The following is a 24,810-nucleotide window of genomic DNA, read 5'->3' as shown; positions in this document are numbered from 1 at the left end:
ATTGACGGAAAATTGCAACGGCAAGTAGACGGAGTGATGATGGTAACGGAAAAAAGAATTAAAGGAACTCACCCAGTCTGGTCACCAGACCAACACAAAAAGAAACGCATTAGGATGATCTCATTAATTGCGACGGTCACTGATCGTCATATAGAGATAGATCACTTTAACACCTTTTATATCTCTCTTTACATTTTTAAACAAAAAACTTTTTTTCTTTATGTAATATATTCGATTCTTAATTATTTTTTTTTGAATCTGATTATCGTGGGGCTTAATTAGGGTTATTGCCAGTGATTCCCGTTGTGGACGAGGTACATATTCCTCGAGTTACGGTGGACGACGTAACAACCGTAACACTGATTCTTCACCATCGTCAACCTCGGCGGCGACGGAGGTAGCGGCGGTTTCGACGTCGACGGAGATCTAGGAGACGAATTCGAGGAAGATGATGATGATGATGACGTGGTCGACGACGACGACGGCAACGCTAACTGCGGAGGAGGCGCGATCGTCGTCGATTTCGGAGGATTTAAGAAGACTCTGATCTTCATCGGCGACGAGGAGGAGACGAGGTCGTACTCTTCGATCAGATTCGCCAGATCTTCGTCGGAAGTAACGGAAACGAGCGCGTCGAGATCTTCCGTCGGAAGCTGGCACCGGATTGTGACGGTGGATCCGCACATCTCCGCCATCTTCGACGTTAGCTCTGTTACACGCACCGCACGCGCGGTTTTAGTTTACTAATTTCGGAATTTAAAAATTGAGAAATTATATTAAGAGAGGGGGGAACTAACGGGAGAATGAGACGGAGCGGGGAACGGCGAGGACGCGGGTGTGACCGCCGTTATAACGGAGTTTGCCGTCGGGATAACGAGGTAGAATTTTCCCGCCGTAGCTACAGAGGAATTTGATTGATGAGTTTGTCGGAGAAGTAACCATCGCTGTGAGAGAAGTCAAGAGAGAGAGAGAGAAAAGGATTGTTCTAGTAGGTTTTGTCTCTGCAAGCCAAGTGAAGAGTAATGGTCAGAGCGTATTTATAGCGAATTTATGAAATGAAGCAAAAAACAAAAAAAGGGTATGATCGTAATTTGGTGGACATATTTATTACGTAAGCCATAGTCTTCTTTTTCCTCTCTTTAATAAAAAAGGAAATTCGAAAAAACAAAATAACATGATTTTTTAAAAGTGTTTTATATAGAAAAGATAGCAAGATTGAGCCAAACATTATGATAAATAGATTTATGATAACGTTTTTTAAAAACTTTTTGTATTGCGTGCTATATTTTATGAACAGTTTAGCAGCAACATTTTCAGCCATATTATATTCACATGAAAATTCTGTTATTGTAACCTAGAAAAATTAATGTGTCTGGGACATCATTATGGTATCAGTTATTAACTAATTTCTTAAAACGCAGCCGCATCGAAAATTCACTCGGAGTTTAGAAGCAAATCGTTTCTCACCCATGGTGATTTGGGTCAAAGAGGGCCAGCTCAACTCTATTATAGCCCTTGGGACAAAAACAAAATCTTAAACTTTATATTACACAAAAGAAAAAACTTTAGGTCCTCTAATTATTAATTTTTAATATTTTAAGTATCATCAAAGTTAGTTTTACCTAAAATAACTATTATTTGATTTTTTAATTAATACTCACATTTTTACTATATAATTTAAATTTAGTAGAAATATGTCAATAAAAGTAAAAAAAAATATTAAACCGGAGACTGCCCCCCATGTTAAGCCGCCCCTGGGGTCAAATCATCCCATAACTCAGAAACTTGAAAAATCTTATGTGAGAATGAAAATTGATAAGGGAAATTTGATCACATATACATAGTAGAATTTAAATGAATCATATGTACATAGCAAAGCAAAGGCTATGATATTTGTGTAATATTTATCATATTGTCCTTGAATGGATTTTTTTTCTTTTTTCCTTTTTTTTATAAATATGGTTTCCTCTTCAATTTTTATTTGCTTCTAATATCTGTAAAAACAATTGTACAATTTTGTTATTTATATAATAAAAAGAAGTATTTTTTCTACATATAATATGTTTTGAAAATTTCAAAACAAACATATATTTTATAAATTTTATATAATATTTTATAATCGTAAGTACAGTATATTCTGATAAATTTCTTTTTCTCTTCTTTTGTAATTTATATCTCCTTTTCTGCTTTCTGATTCTTCTTACTCACTACTTGATTAGTTATACTTCTTTGTTCTCCAACACTGTCGCCATTCATCATCTTTCTCTCTAAAGAAATTTTAGAGAATTTCATATAAACAAAGCTTGTGGGTGTGTCGAGTATTCCATACTATAATATGTATAGCATAGTCACGAAATAGATAAATGTTTGGGTTTAGGGTTTAGGGTTTAGGATTTAGAATTAGGGTTTGGGTTTAGGGTATATGGTTTGAGTTTAGAGTTTGGATTTAGGGTATATGTTTTGGATTTAGGGTTCATTAGAGTTTGGGTTTATGATTTATGGTTTAAGGTTTGGATTTAGGATATATGATTTGGGTTTAGAGTTTGGATTTAGGGTTTAAAATTTGAGTTTATGGTATATGGTTTGGGTTTAGGGTTTAGTGTTTGGGTATATGGTTTGGGTTTAGGATTTGGGTTTAGGGTATATGGTTTGGGTTTTGAGTTTAGTGTATATGGTTTGGGTTTCGGGTTTGAGTTTAGGGTATATAGTTTGGGTTTAGGGTATAGTGTACTCTCTACAAATCCTTCATCTTTTTTAGCTTTTTTATTTTTTTCATTCTCTTCGTAATGGTTATTGTTATAAAATAACTGTTATGTACTATATGTTGGACAAATATAGTATAGTATGATATTGAGCGTTGTTTTAATTATTTTTTACTTGCGGAAAAGGAGAGCGTTGTCCAATTTTATATTAAATTGACACAACTTTTCATGTATAGCTATATTTTTTATATATGGTGCTGCTATGATTATTAAGCAAATTGAACCAATTGATAATGGCTGGGAAAATACGTAAGGAAAAGGTTAAAATGTTAACAATAATTTTAAAACCATGGACAGAGGGTGAAACAGCAAAGACACAACCACTGGACTATGTTTGATACACACGTGTATCATACATATAATAGTATATAACTTAAAATAAAAATAATTAAAATTAACCTACGACTAAATTAATAATCTCTAACTTTTTATTATATAATAGGCACAGTCCAAACGGATGAAAAATGTATAGATTCCAAACAAAGATTATTATAACGATATATAAAGAAAATCAACATTGGTCGAGTTAAAACAAATAATGTTCTTACAAATACTGTCTAATTTTGTATATAAAACTGTGTACTCCTTATATAAATAGATTAATGAGAGGATGTTTGTTTTAATAGTAGTATACGTTCAGTCAGAGGTATGGCTTAAGAAGTTTGTTCTACTGAAATATATATGATCAAAGCATTAAGTCTAAAGTGGAATTATAAGGCACATTGACAAAAAGAAAAGACCCAATTGCTGAACAAGATGATAAATAGTGATATATTCGAAGAACGGTAGCAGTATAGAGGATGTTCAAAGAATCATCAAAGGTGGGCGATATATTTGATTCGGTTTTACGTCGGTTTGATCAGTTTGTCAAACTAAGCTGAACTTTAACCAAATATTTTCATTTGAATTATAATTATAATTAGTTTGATTCGATTAGTGGACATTGTTCCAAACTGCTGTGAGCAATTTTGACAAAGATATAAAGAGACCTGTTGGTCTTGGGACCGATATGACGTGGGCCACACATACATGGAAGTGGTCCATAGGACTTGCATGGCCGTAATGCAGAAACCCATCCATGCATTTGAGAAATTTGTGATATAAAGCCTAATCTATAAATAAAAACATAATCAAATTTTCTAATTTAACTATACCCATATAGCCATCTAACATCAATAGTGATGAAACAGTATTTTCAGTGTTTTGATGATAATTAATGATATATTGCTAATCCTTCAATTATACATAAAATAGTATTAAATGTGGATAACGAAAGAAGATAAACATATAAAGTTGAAGAACACATTTAACTATTCAAGGTTACATCAACATTATCGGATTATCCAATGATGTCATGGAACCCCACGCATCAAAAAAATATGAAAAATGGAAGAAAAAGTAGAATATCCTTTCGGAAATATGCTTTCTCCTAGAAGTAGGGGTGGGCGTTCGGGTACCCGTTCGGGTTCGGATCGGGTATTTCGGATTTTCGGGTATTTCAATATAGGAGTGTAATACCCGTTCGGGTATTTCTTTACTTCGGATCGGGTTCGGGTATTTTTAGTTCGGGTTCGGGTATTTTGGACCGGGTTTTCAGATATTTAGATTTTGGAAAAAAAATTAAATTTTTCATTTCTCAAGTTTTTTTGTGTTTAAAAGATATAAATTTCACTTAACTGATTTTTTATTTTCTAATAATTGAATGATTAATAAATTTGAAGATAACATTTTACAAATAAAAGATAATAAATTGATTATTATTTTTAAATTTTGGATATAACTTTTGTTAATGGATGAAATAAAAATCTTGATATGCATTTTAAGTGAGTAAAAATTCACATTTTTCCAATTATATGTAAATTATCTAATTTTGAACTATATGCATAATAAAAATAAACATTTTGAATAAAATTAAAGAAGTAAACTAGGAATATAAACCTAAGTATATATATGTTCGGTTATCTTCGGATATCCATCGGGTTCGGGTATTATCCGTTCGGGTTTGGATATCCAATCTCTCCTAATTCAATACCCATTCGGGTATTTTGCTACTTCGGTTCGGTTTCGGTTCGGGTTTTTCGGTCGGGTTCGGGTACGGGTTCGGGTATCGGATAAAATGCCCACCCCTACCTAGAAGATATATATGTGACTGTATATAAAATAAAATTCGAATTGAGAATTATATATTGTTTATACGTGTGTATCAGTATCGCCCAGTCTCCATGTCCAGTTTTCTGAATGGTCCTACTTTTGGCATTTGCAACAAAATTATTATTATATATCAAAATTTTATAATTATACCAAGATATATCTTTAGCAGTAGCAACAAAAGATATGCAACGAAGTTAAATGCAAATTAGAGTTTACCATTTTTTTTTAAATGCAAATTAGAATCTTAAGAAGTAACTTGATGTGTTGCTGCTCAATAACTTTCTACATTATTCAGGTTTCATTTTATTTGTTTAATTTGGAGAAAATGAAACGATTGATTTTATCATATTTCATGTCAGATTCTGGTATTCAATTTAATGATACAAGAAAATTTATTTATGCAATTAATTTTGGGAGAATTTAACAAATGCACAGAGCGACACGTCTGGTATGGGTGGAGAGATATCAACGAGTTGTTATTTCTGCGGCAGAGACGCAAACTGCCATTGCTTCTCCCATTGAATAGGATAAGGCCATCTCATCATAAATGTTGGACGTATATATACTTGACTTCCCATATAAGATTTTTTTTCTAAAAATACATTACAAATATTAACAAAATAAAGCATAAACATAACCTTGGTTGATTTACATAAGGTTTGACGAGCATTCTCGGGTGTTAGAATGATGTTGGGACTATGAACGCTCTCGATCTCCAACTTAAAGGTGGGCGGGAATGCTTTTTTAATTATTTTTTAATCTGCTAGGCCGTAATATACTTGTTTTAATCTTCAAAAAAAAATATATACTTGTTTTGATCAAAAATGTAATTTTGCATTAACTACCATTATTGTAGATATGCCATTCGAATTTGTCACAACTCGTATATAATATAATTGCTATCCAACATCTTATATTGGACGTGCAATGTGTGCGTGAAATGTAACGTCGTGGGTGATAACTGATAAGAACAATAACGGAGATAAATTGTTCGGGTACAAGAGTCGACTACTTTTCAACGCAATCCTTGCAAGTATCAGTTCGAATAAGCAGTGAGGATAGTTTAGAGACTCTACTATGCCCATAGACCTTACTAACCAGATATATGTATCTTTGTGATCTTTAATCAGTACTATATCGAATGTAAGAAAACATACAGAGCTCATCTATCCACAGCATCACCTAAAATTAGGATGTATTTGGTACTCAAAAAGGTATAGTTAAGTTTATTTGTTTTCTTGGTCACACAACACGGAACTTGGTTATACCAAATAAATCCTAACTTTAACTCTCTTGCAGTGACCCATGCATCTAGTCAAGACAAGTATTGAATGGATTGTGAATGCGTAACGTGGGCCCAGTGAGACCCACGAGGTGACTAGGATAATGAGTGGAGCATTGAGCAAGTTGGATGGAGTTTACAAATACAAGGCAAGTGCCGATTTGGACTGGCTAGGCTGACACGTGTATCCACCGAGGCAATTCCAGAATTAGGATTTTTGGTTGGTCCTTTCTATTTTGGTAGAACGTTATTCTTTCTTCTTTTGATGTGTGTGAGAATCTTTGGATCAGTTTTGATACAAGTACACTGTTATTGCTTGCCTTTTCGTTTAAGAAAAAAAAAACAAAACGGAGGAATATTTTTTCAATCAAGATGACTCCCTAATATAACTAGTTGCTAACAACAATTGCACAATATGATTAAACCATTAAATGGAGTGTCATCGTTTAGTAGTTACAGTTAAAAAAAATGTTTGATCAAAATATAAATCTTTTTTTTTGGATCAAAAAACATAATATAAGCCTCAATATGGTGGATTTTGGCTAAGGTCAAAACGAATAAAGAACTAAGTTAAGCCACACATGTGACATGACATATATGCTGATATCACCGAATAGTAATGTTAATATCTATTGATTACTGAATAACGTATATATATTAGTGCGTGAAAGACGGTGAAAGCACAATACTTAAAATGTATTTGTACGAATGAGAAACATTCAACGCACCAGTATAATACGACGCATTTCGAGGATTGAACACATACACATTGAGAAGAGACGAATCTGTTTAGTTAGATCAATCAACAAATTAAGCATAAACTGCTTGAAACTTTAGTTAGCTCAATCAACAAATTAAGTTCAGCAATATCGCCTCTTAGTCTGGCTTATACGTTTAAGTCTTTAACCATTTAATTGTTTTCTGATTATACTACTCTTCGAGTAGTCTGAATCGGCGTTAGAGTGTATTTAGAATAACACAACAACGCCATTGATTCGGCGGTATGAGCTAATCTTTTATTTGGATTTAGGTTTGCGGGTACATTGAATTAGAACTTTCTATTTGTTCTTTTTCTATTTTTTTTTTTGCTTTCATTATAGTATTATGGAATTATCTATCGTTCGTGGATGCGACCAAGAAATTGTTAGTGAACCACACGATTATATATATTTTTTGTGCTTCTATTCATTTTCTTCTATGTAATATCCCTAACCACTAGTCGTCTAGTCCACCATGGAGCTGGTATTTAAACAGTTATATAAATTAGAGGTTTTACCAAACATTATCTCGTCAATTCCGTAGATTTAGCTTACATTACCGTGCACAAATTGCATATAGACAAAATTCAACACATGATTTCTATTTTTGGGGGGTGTTTTTCTCTCAAACAGTCTCGATAAGTAACAAGCAACTTCCTTTGATCAAAAAAAAAAGGAACAAGCAACTTCCCTGCACCATTGCCCGCTTGAGCCGGGCCAGGAGGGCCTCGTTTGAACTGTTGGCACTTGGAAGAACCATCATAACTACAATGACATGAATGGGCTCTCAAATTTTTCAACTAATGTAAGCCCATTTTATCTGAGTACTATGTAAGAATTCAACTCATGATCAAATATCCACTCAATATCGCTCAAAGCGCAGGATAAGAGACTAGAGAGAGCTTACCAAGTTTGGATTGCATCAGTGCAAACATAAGTAGCAAAGTAGCATAAGTTTATTCTCTCTGTTTGAAATTTTTTGAACAAAGTACCATCTGCTGTAACAATGTATATTTTCGTTTGAATCAAATTTAACATTTTATTCAAAAAAAGAAAAGAATGTAGACTCTTGATTAATGAACCAACAATCGGGGTTATAGTGCTTCAACTAGAGTATTGTACAATTGATGAAAGCTTGGTTTTAGAAAGCTTGGTACAACTAAATTTCAGTGTTTTGAAAACCGGATCGGACCGGCCGGTCGAACCGGTCCGACCGTGACTCACTGAAGAAGCCGAGTCCGGTTTGGTTTAAAACCCGGATTTGATAAAAACCAGTTAAAACCGGCTGAAATTCGGTAAAACCGGTGACTTATTACTAGCTAAAATTTAATATTTTATAATTAGTGTTCAACTATCACTATTTAATTGTTCTACAAAAATGTGAAAAATATATTTTTGACTCTCATATACTATTTTTATTTTACCATATTCTTAAAATTTGAAATGTTAGTTGTAAAAATAAATAAATACGATTTTTAGCTGTAAATCATTTATTTTTTTAAAATTTTTAGTTTACATACTAATCAGATTTATGTTTGTTGTTTATTTTGAGTTAATAAAAAAAGAATAGAGAAAGTATTATATGTAGAAGTAAAGTTTATATAGTATAAATATATAATTAAATATATAATTATATATATTTTTATATAAATAAAAAACCCGGTTCGACCGATTGAACCGGTCTAACCCGTCAATCCGGTTGAACCGGTCTAACCAGTCAACCAGTAGCTTCACTGAGTCGGTGTCCGGTCCGGTTTTCAAAACATTGCTAAATTTCATCAAAATAATTGTGGAATACGCCCTTTGGATTTTCGTTTATGTTTTTGTAGAATGAATGAAATTATTATTCTTTTTTACATCGATTATTCATTTTCATTAAAAATAAATGGTACTAATTTTTAATGAATTTGATTGAATAAGCCATTTATACCCTTTTGTTCTACAAAATGATAATAAATGATAATCCAGTTGTACTCACTGTGATTACATTTGACAAATTGTATAACAGTTCAATGTTACTTTGATTGAATAGTATTTAACAAAATTGTATAACAGTTCAACATTACTTTGATTGAATACTATTGTGTGTTGACCGGCCAAGATTCAGACTAAACACACAATAAATATTTTTGGGACCGCAAATTGTTAGAAGATCGCATTAGCTTGATTCATTAAAGAGACGTGTATATATTGTGCTATAAGACTATAGGGTTGGACATAATTATTTTTCTTGTCGACAAAGTTGGAGAGGATTCAAACCTCTTTCTTTGATAGGGCCGGGTCTGCATGTTTAATCGAACTACATACTATATCGCTAATAATTTCTTTCTCAAAAAATAAATAAATAATAATTTCAGTAACTAACTAAAACAAGATTAGTGAGTGAACAAAGTTTTGACATTTTATAATATAGTAAAAAATTTATAAATTATTTCTTTGAAAAAAATCTATAGATTTCTATACTTGTAAATTAAAAATTTTGGTCTTATATATGATTATCGATAGGTTTTAGCTATATAAATTAATATAAATTACAATTATAATATTATTAATATATAAGAGGTTTATTATACACATTATTATAAATAAAAAGAGGAAATGAAGAACGGTATGCAGTATGGAAAAGACTGGAAAAAATCTATTATTTTTGGAGTATTTTAGTTTACACCCCAAACTCAAAACAAATTTTATAGAAGTGGTTATATTTTAAAACTTCAGAAACAAATGAAGGTCTTCACTGTTTATATGTGCTCCTCATATCTTGACAAACACATATACGAAATTGAATGTAGAAAATCCTGAAAATGATTATGTTTATTGGGTAGAAAGACAGAGAGACGTGGACGTAGTTGGTCGGAGAATGACGGGGGAACGTGAACGCACCGACCAAACTTAAATATGTGATCTCTACGAATTGTAATTTTTGAACTCTTTACTTGCTCCAAACCGACCAAGCCAAACTTTTAATTTTGTAAAATGAAAAGACTATATATTGGCCTTTAAAGATATTATCAGTAAAACGAAGAAAAAGGAGAGAGAGGCCTCGCTAATTTTATGGCAATGGAAAATGACATTATAACAATTTATTATTGGAAATTCTCGAAAAAAACAATTTAATATTGGAGATTTCACGAAAAGGATAATATAGTATTTATGTGTAGTATCAAAAAATGTGTAGTAGAGACTGACTTCAAACAGTGAAGATCAAATATATAATACAGATTAAGCGTAACAAATACATATCTAATAGAACAAATATACATTAAATAGATTATAAAGAAAAATGCAGATAATTGATTATGTAAAATCGATATATACACTATAAAAGAAAATATAAATTTTCGACAGATTCTCGACCAAAAGTTATTTCTTGGTTCCGCAAAATATCAATGAAATATCGACGAAATAGTTTTGTTAAGATATAAATTATAATATTATGTTATTTGCATACCTAAAACTTATTTTTTATTAAAAATATTTTATAAAATTATTTAAATATTTAGTATATTTTGAAACAAAATTACTATGCAATTTAATTTCAAAAATATAAATTGGTTTTCGGTGAATTTTAAAAATTTCAAATGAATTCCTAACTGAACATTTTCACTAAAAAATCATTGAGAAACATTCCGATGAAATTCTAGCGTAAAATTCTGTAAACAAACGCTCTTCGGAAATCAATTTTTATAGTGATATCTTAGTAATCAAACTAATTTATTAAATCATCTCATTTGAATGAATGTTGAAAATTTACTAACAAAATTGATATACAATATTTTGGTTTTCCTATGTATTTACCATATATTTCTCTAATATTTATAATTTTTTTTTTGAACTTTCTATTTTTCATATTATTTGCCTCAACCATAAAATTAACATTATTTTGCCTATGTTAATTATTATCAATAATAAAAATAAAATAAACTATAACATATATATGTTTCTTTATCAGATATTATATAATTCTTTAGCATGGACGTATATTCTTAGATTATATATGAAAGAACATGCATAGCTATTTATTATAAATTAATTATAGAATATTATGAATATGTAATCTAAATATACAGATCCTATATATTAAAATATTTATAGAAGATAATATATATAAAGGAACATTTTTATAAAAGTTGTTTAAAATGATTTTTTATTGAAAATGAAAAACTGAAATATATTAAATGTAGAGCTACATAGCTTTTGAGAAGAAATATATTTGATTTAAAATTGAAAGAAACAAGTTAAATGAGTATATATAGGTATTAAGAAAAAAATCTCATTGGCCTTTCATCATGTTGTTAGTACCTTTCCTTTTTCTCCTGAAGATCATTGAATCAAATGACTAAATTTATTCTGCGTATAGTTTATTTTATTTTTTATTTTTGTAACTTGTTTTTTTTTATTTTTTTATTTTGAATAATTTAAAATTTTGAATTATAAATACATACAGACCAATCTGCATCATAAATAAACTGTATATATTCTTCATTTGGCATATGTACACACATTCAAAGCCGTATTTGTAATTATGTGGAAGTACATGCATGATTTTTATCCGCTCTTCGGTGAAATATAAGAAATGCATGTTTGTTTCGGTAATAGTTGCTTCTATGTTCGAATAAATTCACTAAAAACAAATTATTGATGTGGTTTAAAATCTAATCCAGTTTGGCAAATTATTTTCAAGATGAGATTGTGCATCCTCTCTAAGGAGCATTATCGGAATTAGAATTGTGATAGTCTATTAATCATAAGTTGGATGTAAATTAACTAATCTGTAACTTTTAAAAATTTGTTCGATAACATACTGCTAAATTATATTTCTTTGTTTCATAAAAATATCACTTTGACGATTTTTACATAGATTAAAAAAATAATTGAAATTCATTTATATTTTATTAATTATGCATATTTAATTAAAAGGTATCACTTTGACAATAAAAGTATATTCTTTTGTTTCACAAAAAGTATCATTTTGACAATTTTTACACAGATTAAAAAATTAATTAAAATTTGTTTATATTTTATTAATTACATACATTTAAATAAGAATATTTGGAAAGTAAAATTATTTACAAAATCAATGCTATTTGTAGCTAATATTAAACTGAAAATGATGATAAAATGCATAGAAATTCTAAATGATTTTTTTTTTGTGTGGAAAGAAAAAATGTTATATTGACAATCTTTGTAAAAAGAGAGAATATAACCCAAAAAAAGAGAGAACATAACAAACACTGATTTCAAGATTAAATTTTATTTCTTTCATTGTAATTTTTGTTTTAGGTTTGTGCATATATATTAAGAACAAATGTTTTTCTACATTCTCTAAATAAAAACATCATTGTATATACATCTAACTACATTTTAATGAATAAAAATTAAAATAATATATAAAATTAATGAATTTTCATTAAAATTATAAAATGACACTTATTTTGAAATAAAATATTTATTCTGTAAAGATGACTAAATTAAAAGGAAAGGAATAAATTAAAACGAAAGGAGTACAAGCAGTATTTTTAAACCCGGACCGAACCGGCGGTCAAACCGGGTTAAACCATGAACAGGAAATAATATGGGTTGGGTTAATGTCAAAACCTAACTAAAGTTGAACCAATTAAAACTCATATCGAACCGTCAAAAATCCCGAAACCGGCAACCCAATGAACCGTCAAACCCCGATTGTTATATAAACCAAAATTTTGTTAATAAAAATTTAACCTTTTTAAAAGTAGAAATAAAGTATTGTCTCTTATCTTTTTTTTTATTTTGACGTCTCTACAATTCACATATCACAACATTTAATTTTCACGTCAAGATATTGTTTTTGTATAAATTTTTTAAAATTTTATTTCATGATTTAATTTTTTTCAAGGTATTATCTAAGAAGTTTAACCTTTTCCAGATATTAAAAGTTTTTGTTTCATTTCATTTTATTTCATTTCATATTTTGTCTAAAAGTTTAACTTTTTCATGATATTGAAACATTTACGTTTTTAAAATTTGTATAATTTATAAAAGAATAACACAATTTTTTTATTTCAAAATATTATTCTTTTGACAAATGTGCATATAATTTTTAAAAGGGTGATGATGATTTAGAGTGATGAAGATCTGATGAATAAAATCTAAATATATTTTTCATTTTGATTTTAGATTTGAACTATTTCAAATTTTAATACTTTTATTACATTTTAGTTGTTATTTTTAAGTTTTAGTAAACATTATGGTGTTGAAACATTTTATTTGATAAAAATATGTATATTATTTACAAAATATTATTAATTTAAGTTTAATCCAATCAAATGTCGAGTCCGATCAAACCATAATGATCCATGACCCAAAATATTTCTGGTTGACAGGCCATTTTATTTCTAGTTTTCTTGTAAACTGCCGAGGGCATTTTTGTGTTTACAGAAAAAACTGCCATCAATGTCAAGGCATATATGGAAAAGAACAAAAAGGGAAGGTATGTGAAATTAAGTAATGGCGCGGTGTACGAATGGTCCAACGTTGCACATGGCAATTTGCATCTTGTACGTATATACGAATGCATATCTCTGCATGTGTGTGAATAATATTGTCTTCAATTATTTGATCGTGGTTTGGTATGCCTAGACCTAGATGATTGTGTTAGTTATAGCCTATCTTTGCAAACTTTTACGTATAAACTATCAAAATCAAGTTGATTGATCATATCACAAGAAAAAAAAATGATTGTCTTAGTTATAGCCTACACATTTTGTTCCTTTAGGGTCTATTATTTTTCCCAATATATATATGATTACCTCATAAGTATGACTGTATGAGAGCAGTTTATGTGTCTGAATCCACTACAGCTAGGAGATGCTTATGCTGCAGAATTAAAGTCAAACGATTTCAGGCAAGTGATCTTACTGCTCTCAGCTCTCGCATAGTAAACTACTGTTATTTGTATTTGACACTCTTCCGTTAGATATTTATTTTTAACACGACTATGTAAACACAGTTGGTCGAAAGAAAAAAACTATGTAAACACATGGTGGTGTGGATAGGTCTAGAAGTAGATGGATCGTGTCCACTTGTTTCACGAACTTCCCTATCCAATTTACCCCACAAGGATTTAGCGAATCTATCCCCTTCCATCTGTCTTCTATTCACGTTCCGAAAGCAAACAAACTGAAATCAAAATGACGAAACTGTCCACACATATTCCCGCCGAAATGTTGGAAGAAGAAAATAATAAATCGTGAATGGATGACATGGAGCAATCCGACATATCACGATTTGCATTTTGTGGAGGTATCTCTGTGTTTTTTTTTCTGAAATGAATTACATTCATAAAATCTGTTTTAGACATTTCTCCACTTTATTAACTTTTTTTCTTAAAAAATAGCTAAAGAATCTCAGACGACATGAAAATTTATGTTATATAAGGTTATCTCGAAGCTGTTGGCTAGAAGGCTTGAGCAGATCCTTCCCTTCTAGATATCGCCGTCTCAATCAGCTTTTGTAAAGGGCCGTCTTCTCACAGAAAACGTCCTTCTCGCTACTGAGCTGGTTCAAGGGTTTGGGCAGGAGAATATCTCAAGCAGAGGAGTACTAAAAGTCGACCTAAGGAAAGCTTTTGACTCAGTGGGTTGGAGCTTCATCTTAGAGGTACTTAAAGCAGCAAATATGCCCTCGCGATTTATAAATTGGATAAAGCAGTGTATCACCTCAACTAGCTTCTCTATCAACGTCAATGGCTCGCTCTGTGGATACTTCAAAGGCACTAAGGGGCTCAGACAAGGGGATCCATTATCTCCCTCACTCTTTGTCATTGCCATGGAAGTCCTGTCTCGCTTACTTGAGTCCAAGTTCGCTGATGGATCAATTGGCTACCATCCGAAAGCAAGTGAAGTCAGAATATCTAGCCTCGCGTTCGCAGATGACCTCATGATCTTCTATGACGGGAAAGTTTCATCACTCCGGGGCATAAATGTGGTCCTAGACACCTTCAAGTATCTCTCAGGGCTTCAAATGAACACTGAAAAATCAGCTGTTTACACTGCGGGGTTGGAAGAAGTTGACAAGGAAGATACTCTGGCTTTTGGTTTTGTCAATGGTATGTTTCCCTTCCGTTATCTGGGACTGCCATTACTTCACCGCAAGCTCAGAAAATCTGACTACTCCCCTCTGATCGACAAGATTGCTGCTAGATTTGATCACTGGGCGACAAAGACCATGTCTTTTGCGGGCAGACTTCAGTTGATATCCTCGGTTATATACAGCACAGTAAACTTCTGGTTATCCTCCTTCATTCTACCTAAACGTTGCTTGAAGACAATAGAGCAAATGTGTAATCGGTTCTTGTGGAGTAACGATATCACCAAGCGAGGAGACACTAAAGTTTCATGGCAGAGTGTTTGTCTTCCCAAGTCTGAAGGAGGGCTGGGCCTACGGAACTTCTGGGTGTGGAATAAAACGCTGAACCTTCGCCTTATTTGGATGCTGTTTGCGAGAAGAGACTCCCTTTGGGTTGCTTGGAACCACTCCACTCGCCTCAGACAAGTCAGTTTCTGGAATGTAGAGCATGCAAATCATCACTCCTGGATTTGGAAGCTCTCCTAAGCCTTCGTCCGTTAGCAAAGCGTTTCTTGAGAGGAACCATTGGTGATGGACACTCATTGAGATACTGGTTTGACCATTGGACAAACCTTGGTCCTCTCATAGAAGCTGTGGGACTAAATGGCCCTTAACTCACGGGCATTCAGGAATCTGCTACTGTTGCCAAAGGATCTTCGTCTGCTGGTTGGATCTTACCCTCCCACAGAACCCGGAACCCTACTCTTGCTGAGCTCAGAACTGTGCTACTCAACACTGCAGCACCAAATGAAACAGATGGACCTGACTCCTATACTTGGTTCGTTGCAGGATCCACCTCAAATGTCTTCTCAACGAAACAGACTTGGGAGAACCTACGGCCGCGTGAAACCGCTAAACAGTGGGCTGCAGCAGTTTGGTATAAGGGGTGTACCCCAAAACATGCCTTCACGTTTTGGGTTGCTCACCTAAACAGGCTTCCTATCAGAGCTCGTACCACAAACTGGGGCATTAACATACCATCTATGTGCTGCATCTGCCAAGCGAAAACTGAGACCCGCAAGCACTTGTTTTTGCACTGCAGGTTCAGCTATCTACTATGCAAGCAGGTCCTTGCAAGATTTGGGAAGACCTCTGTTTTCAGAGAATGGCAAGAGTTAATTGACTGGATGCTCTCTGGATCTGCTCGTGTTAGCACCATCCTCATTAGGCTTACGGTTCAGGCAACTATCTTCCACATCTGGAAAGAAAGAAACAGTCGCCTCCACACCTCCACCAGCTCAAACCATTCGGCAGTCTTCAAACACATCGACCGTAGTGTTAGAGACGCCATCCTTGCTCGCAACGACAGGAAAAGCTTCAAGGACTTACTAGCTCAATGGTTCGCACTTGAATAAGAATGTCCCTTCCCGATTCTTTTTCTGATTATTTCTAAGCTTTTTTCCTCTTTTTTTTGGGCCTCTAAATTTTTTTTTGCTCCGCCGAGCGCCTGTATTCAAACCGCTTCCAGTTTTTGGTAATTAAAATTCGCATTTTATCAAAAGAAAAATTATGTTATATCTCGTTGAATTTTCGTTGTTGCCGTGACATTTTATTCATTATTTTGCCATGTTTGTAATTGGATTTACTCGGTTTTGAAGAGAACCTGTTTCCTTTCTAGTCATCAATATATTTAATGTTTGCTAAAAATTTAACCAAACGAGGACGGCCAGTAATTTTGAAGGAGCTTAGATTCTAATAAGGGCTCGGTTTGAATCCTGCGAATCACTGGAAGTAAAATTTAACATCTGGATTTTTTCAGTATTTGGTGATTGAGGCGTACTCCGGCCAATAACATAGATTGATACGGATATTCACCTTAGTCTAGACCCAACTCAGACAACTCGGACGACCAATAACATAGGCTACTACGGACACTCACCCTAGTCTAGACCCACCCAATTTAGTGGATGCCAGGATACACTAGATTATTCTGAAAATGTTTGCTAAGAATAGCTAATAAGGATTATAAAGTTTTTTTTTAAAACAAGAAATCAAGAAGAAAATATAACGTAGAAGCATGCATAATTCACATTCATCTAAAAAAGCCTTCAAGGACAATTACAACTCCAACAACAAACCCAAATACAACATAAATCAACGGACAAGGGTTCATCTAAAAAGAAGATCCAACGGCCACACAGAAATTCAATTACGATGAGAAATAAAAACAAATCATATCACAAACATTTAATTTTCAGCGTCTTCAGTAATCAGTGGTGGGCAATTGCTCGTGACCGTTTTCGATGATGTAAACAAAGTCGTAGATGATTCCGGCGAGACCACCACCGACAAGAGGACCAACCCAGTAAATCCAGTGGTTGCTCCACGACCAGCTCACGACGGCTGGTCCAAAAGCGACGGCTGGGTTCATGGAGGCTCCGCTGAAAGCTCCACCCGCGAGGATGTTAGCTCCGACGATGAAACCTATGGCGATTGGTGCGATTGTTCCGAGGCTACCGTTTTTGGGGTCGATGGCTGTGGCGTAGACGGTGTAGACGAGCCCGAAGGTCATCACGATCTCGAAGACGAGACCGTTCAAGGTTCCAACTCCAGCAGAGAGACCGAAAGCTGGAACTGCCTGCAAAATTAATATTTTTGAAAAAGGTAGGTTTAGTTGCTTGCCGGAAGAGTTAGGTCAAAGGCGTGATTTTAGTTGGAATATAGATAACATAAAAAAGAAAAAAACCGAACTAAAAAAAACTGGTTCAAATGAAGTTTTAGTTAGTTTGATATTGTTTTGTTTTTCTATGTAAATCAATATCAAATCCACGAAAACATAATTTTCTTATGTGAGTTAAAACGCATTTCACTAAAAACTAAGCATGAACAATTGACAATAATCTCCTAACACTAAAGAACTTAAATCAGCTAGATAAACCGAGCATGTTGTTTTAGGTTTCTAATTAGATAAACCGAAGAATATATTGTTTTAGATCCATTCAATATATAGTTTAGTGACTAATTTCTGAAACCAAAACATTAAACCGATTTAGTATAGTAATAATAAGTAAACGACGTTACCAAGCCACCGGTGGCGAATTGAAGGAGGAAGCAAGCGGCCACTGAGCCAAGAAGCTGAGCAATCCAATAGAGAAGGCCACGGAGGAGAGTGATGTTTCCACCGAGGAAGGCACCGAAGGTAACGGCAGGGTTAACGTGTCCACCGGAGATGTTGGCACCGACAGAAACAGCGACGAAGAGACCGAAAGCATGAGCTAAGGCAGCGGCGACAAGGCCTGAAGGAGTGGTGGCTCCATTGTCAGTGAGCTTGTTGAAAGCAATTCCTGAGCCTGAGCCGGCGAAGACAAAGATCAAAGTCGAGATAAACTCAGCGAGGGCCGCCCTAAGTGCGCTAGGGTGAGTCACTTCTTCTTGGACTCCGCCGATGGCAATGTTTCTGGCCGGCATGATCGCAGAGATTTAGGTTAAAACGTTTTCTGATGGGTTTATTTATGTGGTGATTGGTCTGCTTTTCTTTTGTGTGCTTAGGTAGTATATATATAGCCAAGTATGTGTGTCTTATGTCAAAGTGTGGATAAAACCATTTCTTTTGTCATATAAACAATTGTTTATAGTTTTTACTATAAAATAAGAGAGCCAAAAAAGTTTAATAAAAATATATACGATAACTTTTAAGGAAATTTGAATGTAATTGATTTTGGAAAACCTAACATACTTACATGTTGAAATTGTCTATACATATCTTACCATTTGAGTTGTCTAGTCTACAATAGTCGGATATTTCTCTTGCATAATATACATTACCATTTTTTGATCAAAAAAAAATATATATACACACTATATTTGAAGAATAATAAGAGATGATGTCTTGTATTATTCTTTTAGGCAGGAAAAAATAAAGAGGAATTGATATGGATGAGGGGTTCCATTAATCGCCTAGTTGGATTGATCGGTTGCAAGATTGTGATACGGTCGAACCGAACGAAAAACCGGTTAGCTGTCAAACCGCGACGATTAGGGACAGTTAATGAAGGAGAAGTCACATGGTGGACCCCGCTTTGATCACGTGTCGGTCGGTTTATAGCGATGATTGGTTAGTGAATGGGATACAGCTGGCTATGTCACTGACCAATCATAAGTGCCAGCCTGTCCTTTACTCCCTCCCACTCTTTAACCTTACCTTCTTTAATTTTCCCATGTTTTTCTTTTTCATTTTGTGCCCATATTCATATATCTCCTTGAATATTCTGATTAATTGTTTTCATCTTCTCTTTTTGAATTGTTTCTAGTAGTGTTTTTTTTACTTCTCTCATTCTTGTCAAGAAACCAAAATATTTATGTTCAAAATATTATATATGAGTTTCAAAAAAATATCATATATGACCTATAGATACACCAAAATATCCTTAATCGCTCTTGTCAAATCAAACTAATTATAATAGAAGGCATAAATAATGGACGGGGCCTGTGATCAGCTTTTTATTTTCTCCATTATCGCCGACCTGACACAATGGCCTGTGGCGACTTTTGACCTCTAAAAAGTTCCCAACAATTTTAATCAAATAAGAACTCCTGTATAGATATGCTGAAATTCGTAAAAGCTTTATATCGAATTACCCTTTAAGTACGCATAAGAGCTAACAAATGTTAGTGAAACTCAAACGTTTACATTTGTGAAACTTATCAAGAGCATTTGGATCCCAAATTGGACTTGCATAAAGTAACTTACCGACAAATAAACACATACATATATCGTCAGAAGTCTATATGACAAGATTAAAAACCTCCAAAAATAATATTGTCGTATAGCAATCATTACAGAGTTTTATTTTATGAGTTGGAATAACTATGTCTCCAGTTTAAATTATATCGATCTTTAGACGATTGCTACAGAGAAAACATATATTCAGATAAATGAAAAAAAAATGATTGAATGATTAGAATAGAAAAACTTGATTAATTTAGACCGCAAAAGACTCGAAATAATACTGAGCACTGGGAGAATATGCTTTTGGGATATGAGGCTATAACCAATTTTTTTTTTTTTTTGAGAAAGGGGCTAACCAAACTTACGCTTTCCTAATTAATAAAATGAGAGAAGACAAACAGATTAGGGAAACTACATAAATAATGAGAGTATATAATCATTTTTACAATTTTTAATACGTCCTTAAGCATTAAACAACAAAACAGGAGGTCGCCGTCGCTTATACGTGCACCATGCATGTGCAAGTGTATTTTTGGATTCTTTTTAGATAGGGTTTACAATTTTCAAAGTGTTTTCTTTTTTGAGAAATACAATTTTCAAAATTATTCATCCATTTACAAGACACGAGAAATGGTGTAGAAGTGCTCTTACTGGTCTCATGTTTAGTTAAAGCTTATATAGTAGTACTTGCTTTTGCTTCGAGCTGACATATGTAATTCTTGCATGAAATCTCAAATAACCATTAAAGATATAATTTTGATTTTCGTCAAATTAATATATTTTCATGTTTTTGCCGGCCCAACCTACATTATGATTTGATTAGTATCATGTTTTATGTAGTCCATGTTTTTCTCTCATTAAATATATATTAGGAGAAAGAAGAACAAGGCAAAGATTCGAGATTAGAATACTACCAAACAGATAACGTTTAATATGTTTAAGTACACGTAGTGGACAAAGAATTGAGATTAGAATACTAAGAATGATTTGGTATAGGGATCAAAAAAAAAAGAATGACTTGGTATAGGGATCAACAAGATACGACTATTATATAAACAGCTTATTCAAAAATAAGTGGTTAGTATGTAAATGTCACTTCGAATTTTAAAATCATGAACCGGCGATGACTAATTGTACATTATTAATCCTTAAGTGTTATCCTCTCTCTTCATTGTCAAATAATATTAATTATATGTTTCTATTCTTGTACTCATCCAAAGACATGTGGTACATGTAACATCTTATATATGCGTCTCCAATTACGGACCACGTCTATTACTTCGTTTCTCTTTTTAATTTACTTTGGCTTAATTATACCTTTCGTCCAATGAATTAGTGATAGTGAATGAACTACCTTATATATATAGTAATGAGGTTTGTATAAGTCTCATCACGGAACCGCACAATAATTCGCTTTGACATATCTAACAACTGATCATGGAGATTAGAAAACCTCAGACGTTAAACTAGAAATGTCGCGGCATTGATATTGTATGTCTACTGCGGTACTGCCAACTAATCAGCTTTGGAAATGTTAGACTCAGACAAAGGTACGAGTATATGTATGCCCTTTGCAATATTCTCATTCGAATCTATAAAAACTCTATAAATTAATATTCTAGAGATTAATATATACTATAAATTAATAAATTTCTCCAATATTAAATTGGACCTATTCAAAATATAACATAAATAGATAAAATAATACTTTTAGAAAATTATCTGTAAATATATAGTTTCATTAAAATTATAAATTAATAATTTATATGTATACAAATTTTATATTAGTATGAAACAAACTAGTATATTATTTATTTTATTTTCACAATGAAACTATTTTATATTTTCTTAACACTTGATATATTTTGATGAGATTCAGTAAACTATACCTAAAATTATTTTTAATGTCTATGAAATATATTTTATATACACTAAATACTATAATAAAACCAATATAAATGTAAAATTTCAAATAATTAATTAATGTTCATACACTAAATATCAAATATTTTTCCTATTTTGGATAAAATTTTTTTTTTTTTAAATAGAAAATCTTAAAAAGAATTTTTTGTACATTAGTAACTCTATAAATTAATAAAATACCATAGTTCCAACCATTATTAATTTATGGATATTTTACTTTACAAAGTCAGTACGGCTCTGCTTTTATATGATTTCAATTCAAACATTGTTAGGAATTTGAGAAGCAAAACAGACTCATTTATTAATAAGAAAATTAACAGATGTCTTACTACCATCTTCATCTAGGGGTAACTCAGAGCAAGCAAAACATGAGTGAAGACTGAAGAGGAAAGTTTCTATTTCTGAGGCAAACAAGAAACCGTGATTAGTTTACGTCATAACAGGACACTAAACAAACTGAATAACGAGTTCAAAATGCAAAAAGTAATACAATCAGTGATGGAAAAGTCTTTGTGCAAAATTCAGGATTCAGAAACAAGAGAGTATTAAACAGGAAACAGAAGCCATCCTTTTCCAGCAGAAAAATCTCAAACTCATTTCAAGTTATCAGATACCAAAATTCACATAGTAAAAAACAGAGAACAAAGCACTGCATGGAACATACACTTACCAGTTACCAACAAACTGAACATAATTAGTAAAGTGAGAAGAAAGGAGAAAATGTGATCGAGGAATACAAATAGGACATGCAATCATGCAGATGCACTCACATACCCACCCACTCATCATGTATCATCATTGCCAACATTTGGATATGTGGATCAAACGGCATCAATAGGAGAAAATTTTCAAGCTGATGCAAGCAACAATATTTGTCTCCCATAAACATGAACAACTCAAACACTTTTTTGCTTCTTCCATTACGACATCATCCACATATAATAAAGTTTCATAGAATAAGCATTTGGAATACATGTCAACCATTCCATATCACCACGTATAACAACATCAACATCATAGCCATTTCTGATCAGGAATCGGTTGGAGCACAACTAGCTAGGAGCGTTGCCTCAAGTTGCATCCCTTCAAAGAAAGATAGTGATTGTTCACTCCGGCCAACTCATGATGTTTAATTTAGGTCAAAAGGATATCTCCGGTAGCACATGAGCAAGGAGAGAGGAGAGCAACTGGCAGAACTGATGTTTGAGTTAGGTCAAAAGGCTTCCGGCAAAGGAATGTACGGACGAGCTATAGAGTTGTCTTGAAGGAGCTCTTACTATTATCCCAAGGATAACGCTATTTGGTGGTGAGGCTGGTTGAAAACACCATTTAGGTACTGTTTTGAGAAAGCGTTTGATTTGCTGATGATCACTGGTGGGATTGATTGATTGGCCAGATTCAGATTTGGTTAGCTATGGCATATGAGGCTAATAATCTCCATGTTTGATCTTTGTCAGCAACCAGAGAAGAGACACCCTAGTCCTGGCATTCGTCGTCAAGCTTACGAGCTTAGGTATATCTTGCAAGCTCCTAAGCTCAAGATCTCTCATGGCTCAGGAGGAAATGTTTACTATACCCATGACTGGTTCAAGTTATGACAGGTATGCAAGTTAAGTACCTAAGCCCCACCGGTTTATTTTTATGTTCTGTATCTCATGTCTAATGTTCTTTGTGTTATGTGCACAGCTATGCAGTGACAAGGACAGGCGTATGAATGATCCAACTACGAATCAGCTTAACTCAAGTAAAGACTTTCTTGCAGAACTCTTGGTTTGGCGACCACCACCGGTCGTTATGGAGAAGAAGCGGATCTTTGGCTATCTTTAACACTTGTGGTTCGGTTTGGTTTTGGAGCAGCACTTTTGCTACAAAGATAAGCGAAAGAGATTATGGTCTGGTAACGTTTCTTCTCTCTCTCAGTTGTCTTGTAAATTATACTTGAGTTTTTGTATAAATTCTGTAAGGAGACGACGAGATCATATTTCATTGTAGAAAAAGCTATATGGCATCTGATATTATATTATATCACTTTGTTGTTCTTTTTTTTTTGGCATCCATATTATATCACTTTGTTCTTTATTAGTATTGTAATTATGTTACTGGAAAAAAAATCGGAGTTATGAGATTTGGAAGATCAAGAAGCTGCTTCTAACGGTAATATATTCTAATTAGTCAAAATGAGAATCAACAACATTCATAAGTTTACCTTATGTAAATGTCATCAAAATTTCATAAACTGGAAAGTAGCCGTTGGATCATTGGAAAAGAAAAGGAAACAAAAGAGAATACAAATAAGTGGAAGATGTGATGAATCTTTTTGAAATAAGTCAAATCCTTGTTCTTAGATTTTCGCAATCTTTTATGTAATCTTTCTTCTCTCTTTAGAAAATCTGTGATGAATCCTAAAAGATGTGCTGCTTGCAGATATCTGAGAAGAAGATGTCCAAAAGATTGCGTTTTCTCACCTTATTTCCCTCCAAACAATCCTGAAAAATTTGCTTGTGTCCACAGAATCTATGGTGCTGGAAATGTTTCCAAAATGCTTCAGGTATATAAAATCTTTTTGTGTATCTTTTCTCAATCCTAAACTAAGACAACGTTATTGCATTAGTGGTTTATATATAACAATATGAATATTCATGGTTGATATTTTGACAGCAACTTCCTGTTCAGACAAGAGCTGAAGCAGTGGAATCTTTATGCTTTGAAGCAACATGTAGAATTGAAGATCCTGTTTACGGATGTGTAGGGATGATTTCTTTACTCCAAACTCAAATTCAGAAAACTAAAAATCTGTTGGCCAGAACTCAAGCTGAGATCACTGTTGCTCAAATCAAACATAGCCAAAACCAACATTCTGAGTTTATGTAATATCTATCTCAGTTTCATCTAATAAAATTCCAAAAAAAAAATAAATTCTCTTCTAAATTGCGTCTCTACTCTCTTGTACGCATTTGTGTCCAAACGTTGCTTGTCTCATAAAGTTTCAACAGAGTTTGTATGAAAAGTTAATGTTCTGTCCTACAATAGTTGTAATAATCTTCTCTAGTTCAGAATCATATGATAGTTTTGTTTGGTTATAGTATAATTGTAATTATCTTTATTCGACCGTCATCACACATATAAGATGAAGAAACAAGCCCAAAGTGAAAAGCCCAA

The 24,810-nt window shown here is 33.0% G+C and overlaps 3 protein-coding genes across 7 annotated transcripts; 1 reads left to right on the top strand and 2 right to left on the bottom strand.

The window, feature by feature from the left end:
- Positions 1-103: 103 nt before the first annotated feature.
- LOC108805775 (uncharacterized) lies at positions 104-1,019 on the bottom strand. Its single transcript, XM_018577714.2, has 2 exons — positions 798-1,019; positions 104-709 (listed from the first exon to the last, which is right to left on the bottom strand). Exons 1-2 carry the CDS (start codon positions 940-942, stop codon positions 285-287), a joined length of 570 nt encoding a protein of 189 aa, XP_018433216.1. The 5' UTR covers positions 943-1,019; the 3' UTR covers positions 104-284.
- Positions 1,020-17,064: 16,045 nt separating this feature from the next.
- On the bottom strand, positions 17,065-18,542 carry LOC108813112 (aquaporin TIP1-2). Its single transcript, XM_018585565.2, has 2 exons — positions 18,081-18,542; positions 17,065-17,637 (listed from the first exon to the last, which is right to left on the bottom strand). The coding sequence occupies exons 1-2, from the start codon at positions 18,465-18,467 to the stop codon at positions 17,263-17,265; spliced, it is 762 nt and encodes a 253-aa protein (XP_018441067.1). The 5' UTR covers positions 18,468-18,542; the 3' UTR covers positions 17,065-17,262.
- Positions 18,543-21,085: 2,543 nt separating this feature from the next.
- On the top strand, positions 21,086-24,801 carry LOC108805621 (LOB domain-containing protein 24-like). 5 transcript variants are annotated; one of them, XR_008935723.1, is made up of 6 exons: positions 21,086-21,278; positions 21,997-22,984; positions 23,109-23,252; positions 23,338-23,805; positions 24,076-24,199; positions 24,310-24,324. XR_008935723.1 is itself a non-coding variant. In XM_018577533.2 (2 exons), exons 1-2 carry the CDS (start codon positions 24,047-24,049, stop codon positions 24,520-24,522), a joined length of 366 nt encoding a protein of 121 aa, XP_018433035.1. In that variant the 5' UTR covers positions 23,826-24,046; the 3' UTR covers positions 24,523-24,801. The 5 variants fall into 5 exon arrangements, 1 of the variants encoding a protein (XP_018433035.1); XR_008935722.1 differs by lacking the exon at positions 21,086-21,278 and having other exon boundaries at positions 22,953-23,252; positions 23,338-23,548; positions 24,310-24,325; XR_008935724.1 differs by lacking the exon at positions 21,086-21,278 and having other exon boundaries at positions 22,953-23,252; positions 23,338-23,543.
- Positions 24,802-24,810: the final 9 nt, after the last annotated feature.

Source organism: Raphanus sativus, chromosome 6, assembly GCF_000801105.2.
Source record: "Raphanus sativus cultivar WK10039 chromosome 6, ASM80110v3, whole genome shotgun sequence".
Taxonomy (NCBI): domain Eukaryota; kingdom Viridiplantae; phylum Streptophyta; class Magnoliopsida; order Brassicales; family Brassicaceae; genus Raphanus; species Raphanus sativus.
The sequence above is the reverse complement of the archived record's forward strand: the minus strand, read 5'-3'. Positions and strand labels throughout refer to the sequence as shown.

What these genes read in the sequence shown, in the direction of transcription:
- LOC108805775 (XM_018577714.2), bottom strand. Translation starts at nt 942, where the DNA reads ATGGTTACTTCTCCGACAAACTCATCAATCAAATTCCTCTGTAGCTAC. An exon ending in CCGCTCCGTCTCATTCTCCC is followed by an intron (nt 710 to 797) that starts GTTAGTTCCCCC and finishes TGCGTGTAACAG; the next exon opens with AGCTAACGTCGAAGATGGCG.
- LOC108813112 (XM_018585565.2), bottom strand. Translation starts at nt 18,467, where the DNA reads ATGCCGGCCAGAAACATTGCCATCGGCGGAGTCCAAGAAGAAGTGACT. An exon ending in AATTCGCCACCGGTGGCTTG is followed by an intron (nt 17,638 to 18,080) that starts GTAACGTCGTTT and finishes TTAATTTTGCAG; the next exon opens with GCAGTTCCAGCTTTCGGTCT.
- LOC108805621 (XM_018577533.2), top strand. Translation starts at nt 24,047, where the DNA reads ATGAATCCTAAAAGATGTGCTGCTTGCAGATATCTGAGAAGAAGATGT. An exon ending in ATGTTTCCAAAATGCTTCAG is followed by an intron (nt 24,200 to 24,309) that starts GTATATAAAATC and finishes ATATTTTGACAG; the next exon opens with CAACTTCCTGTTCAGACAAG.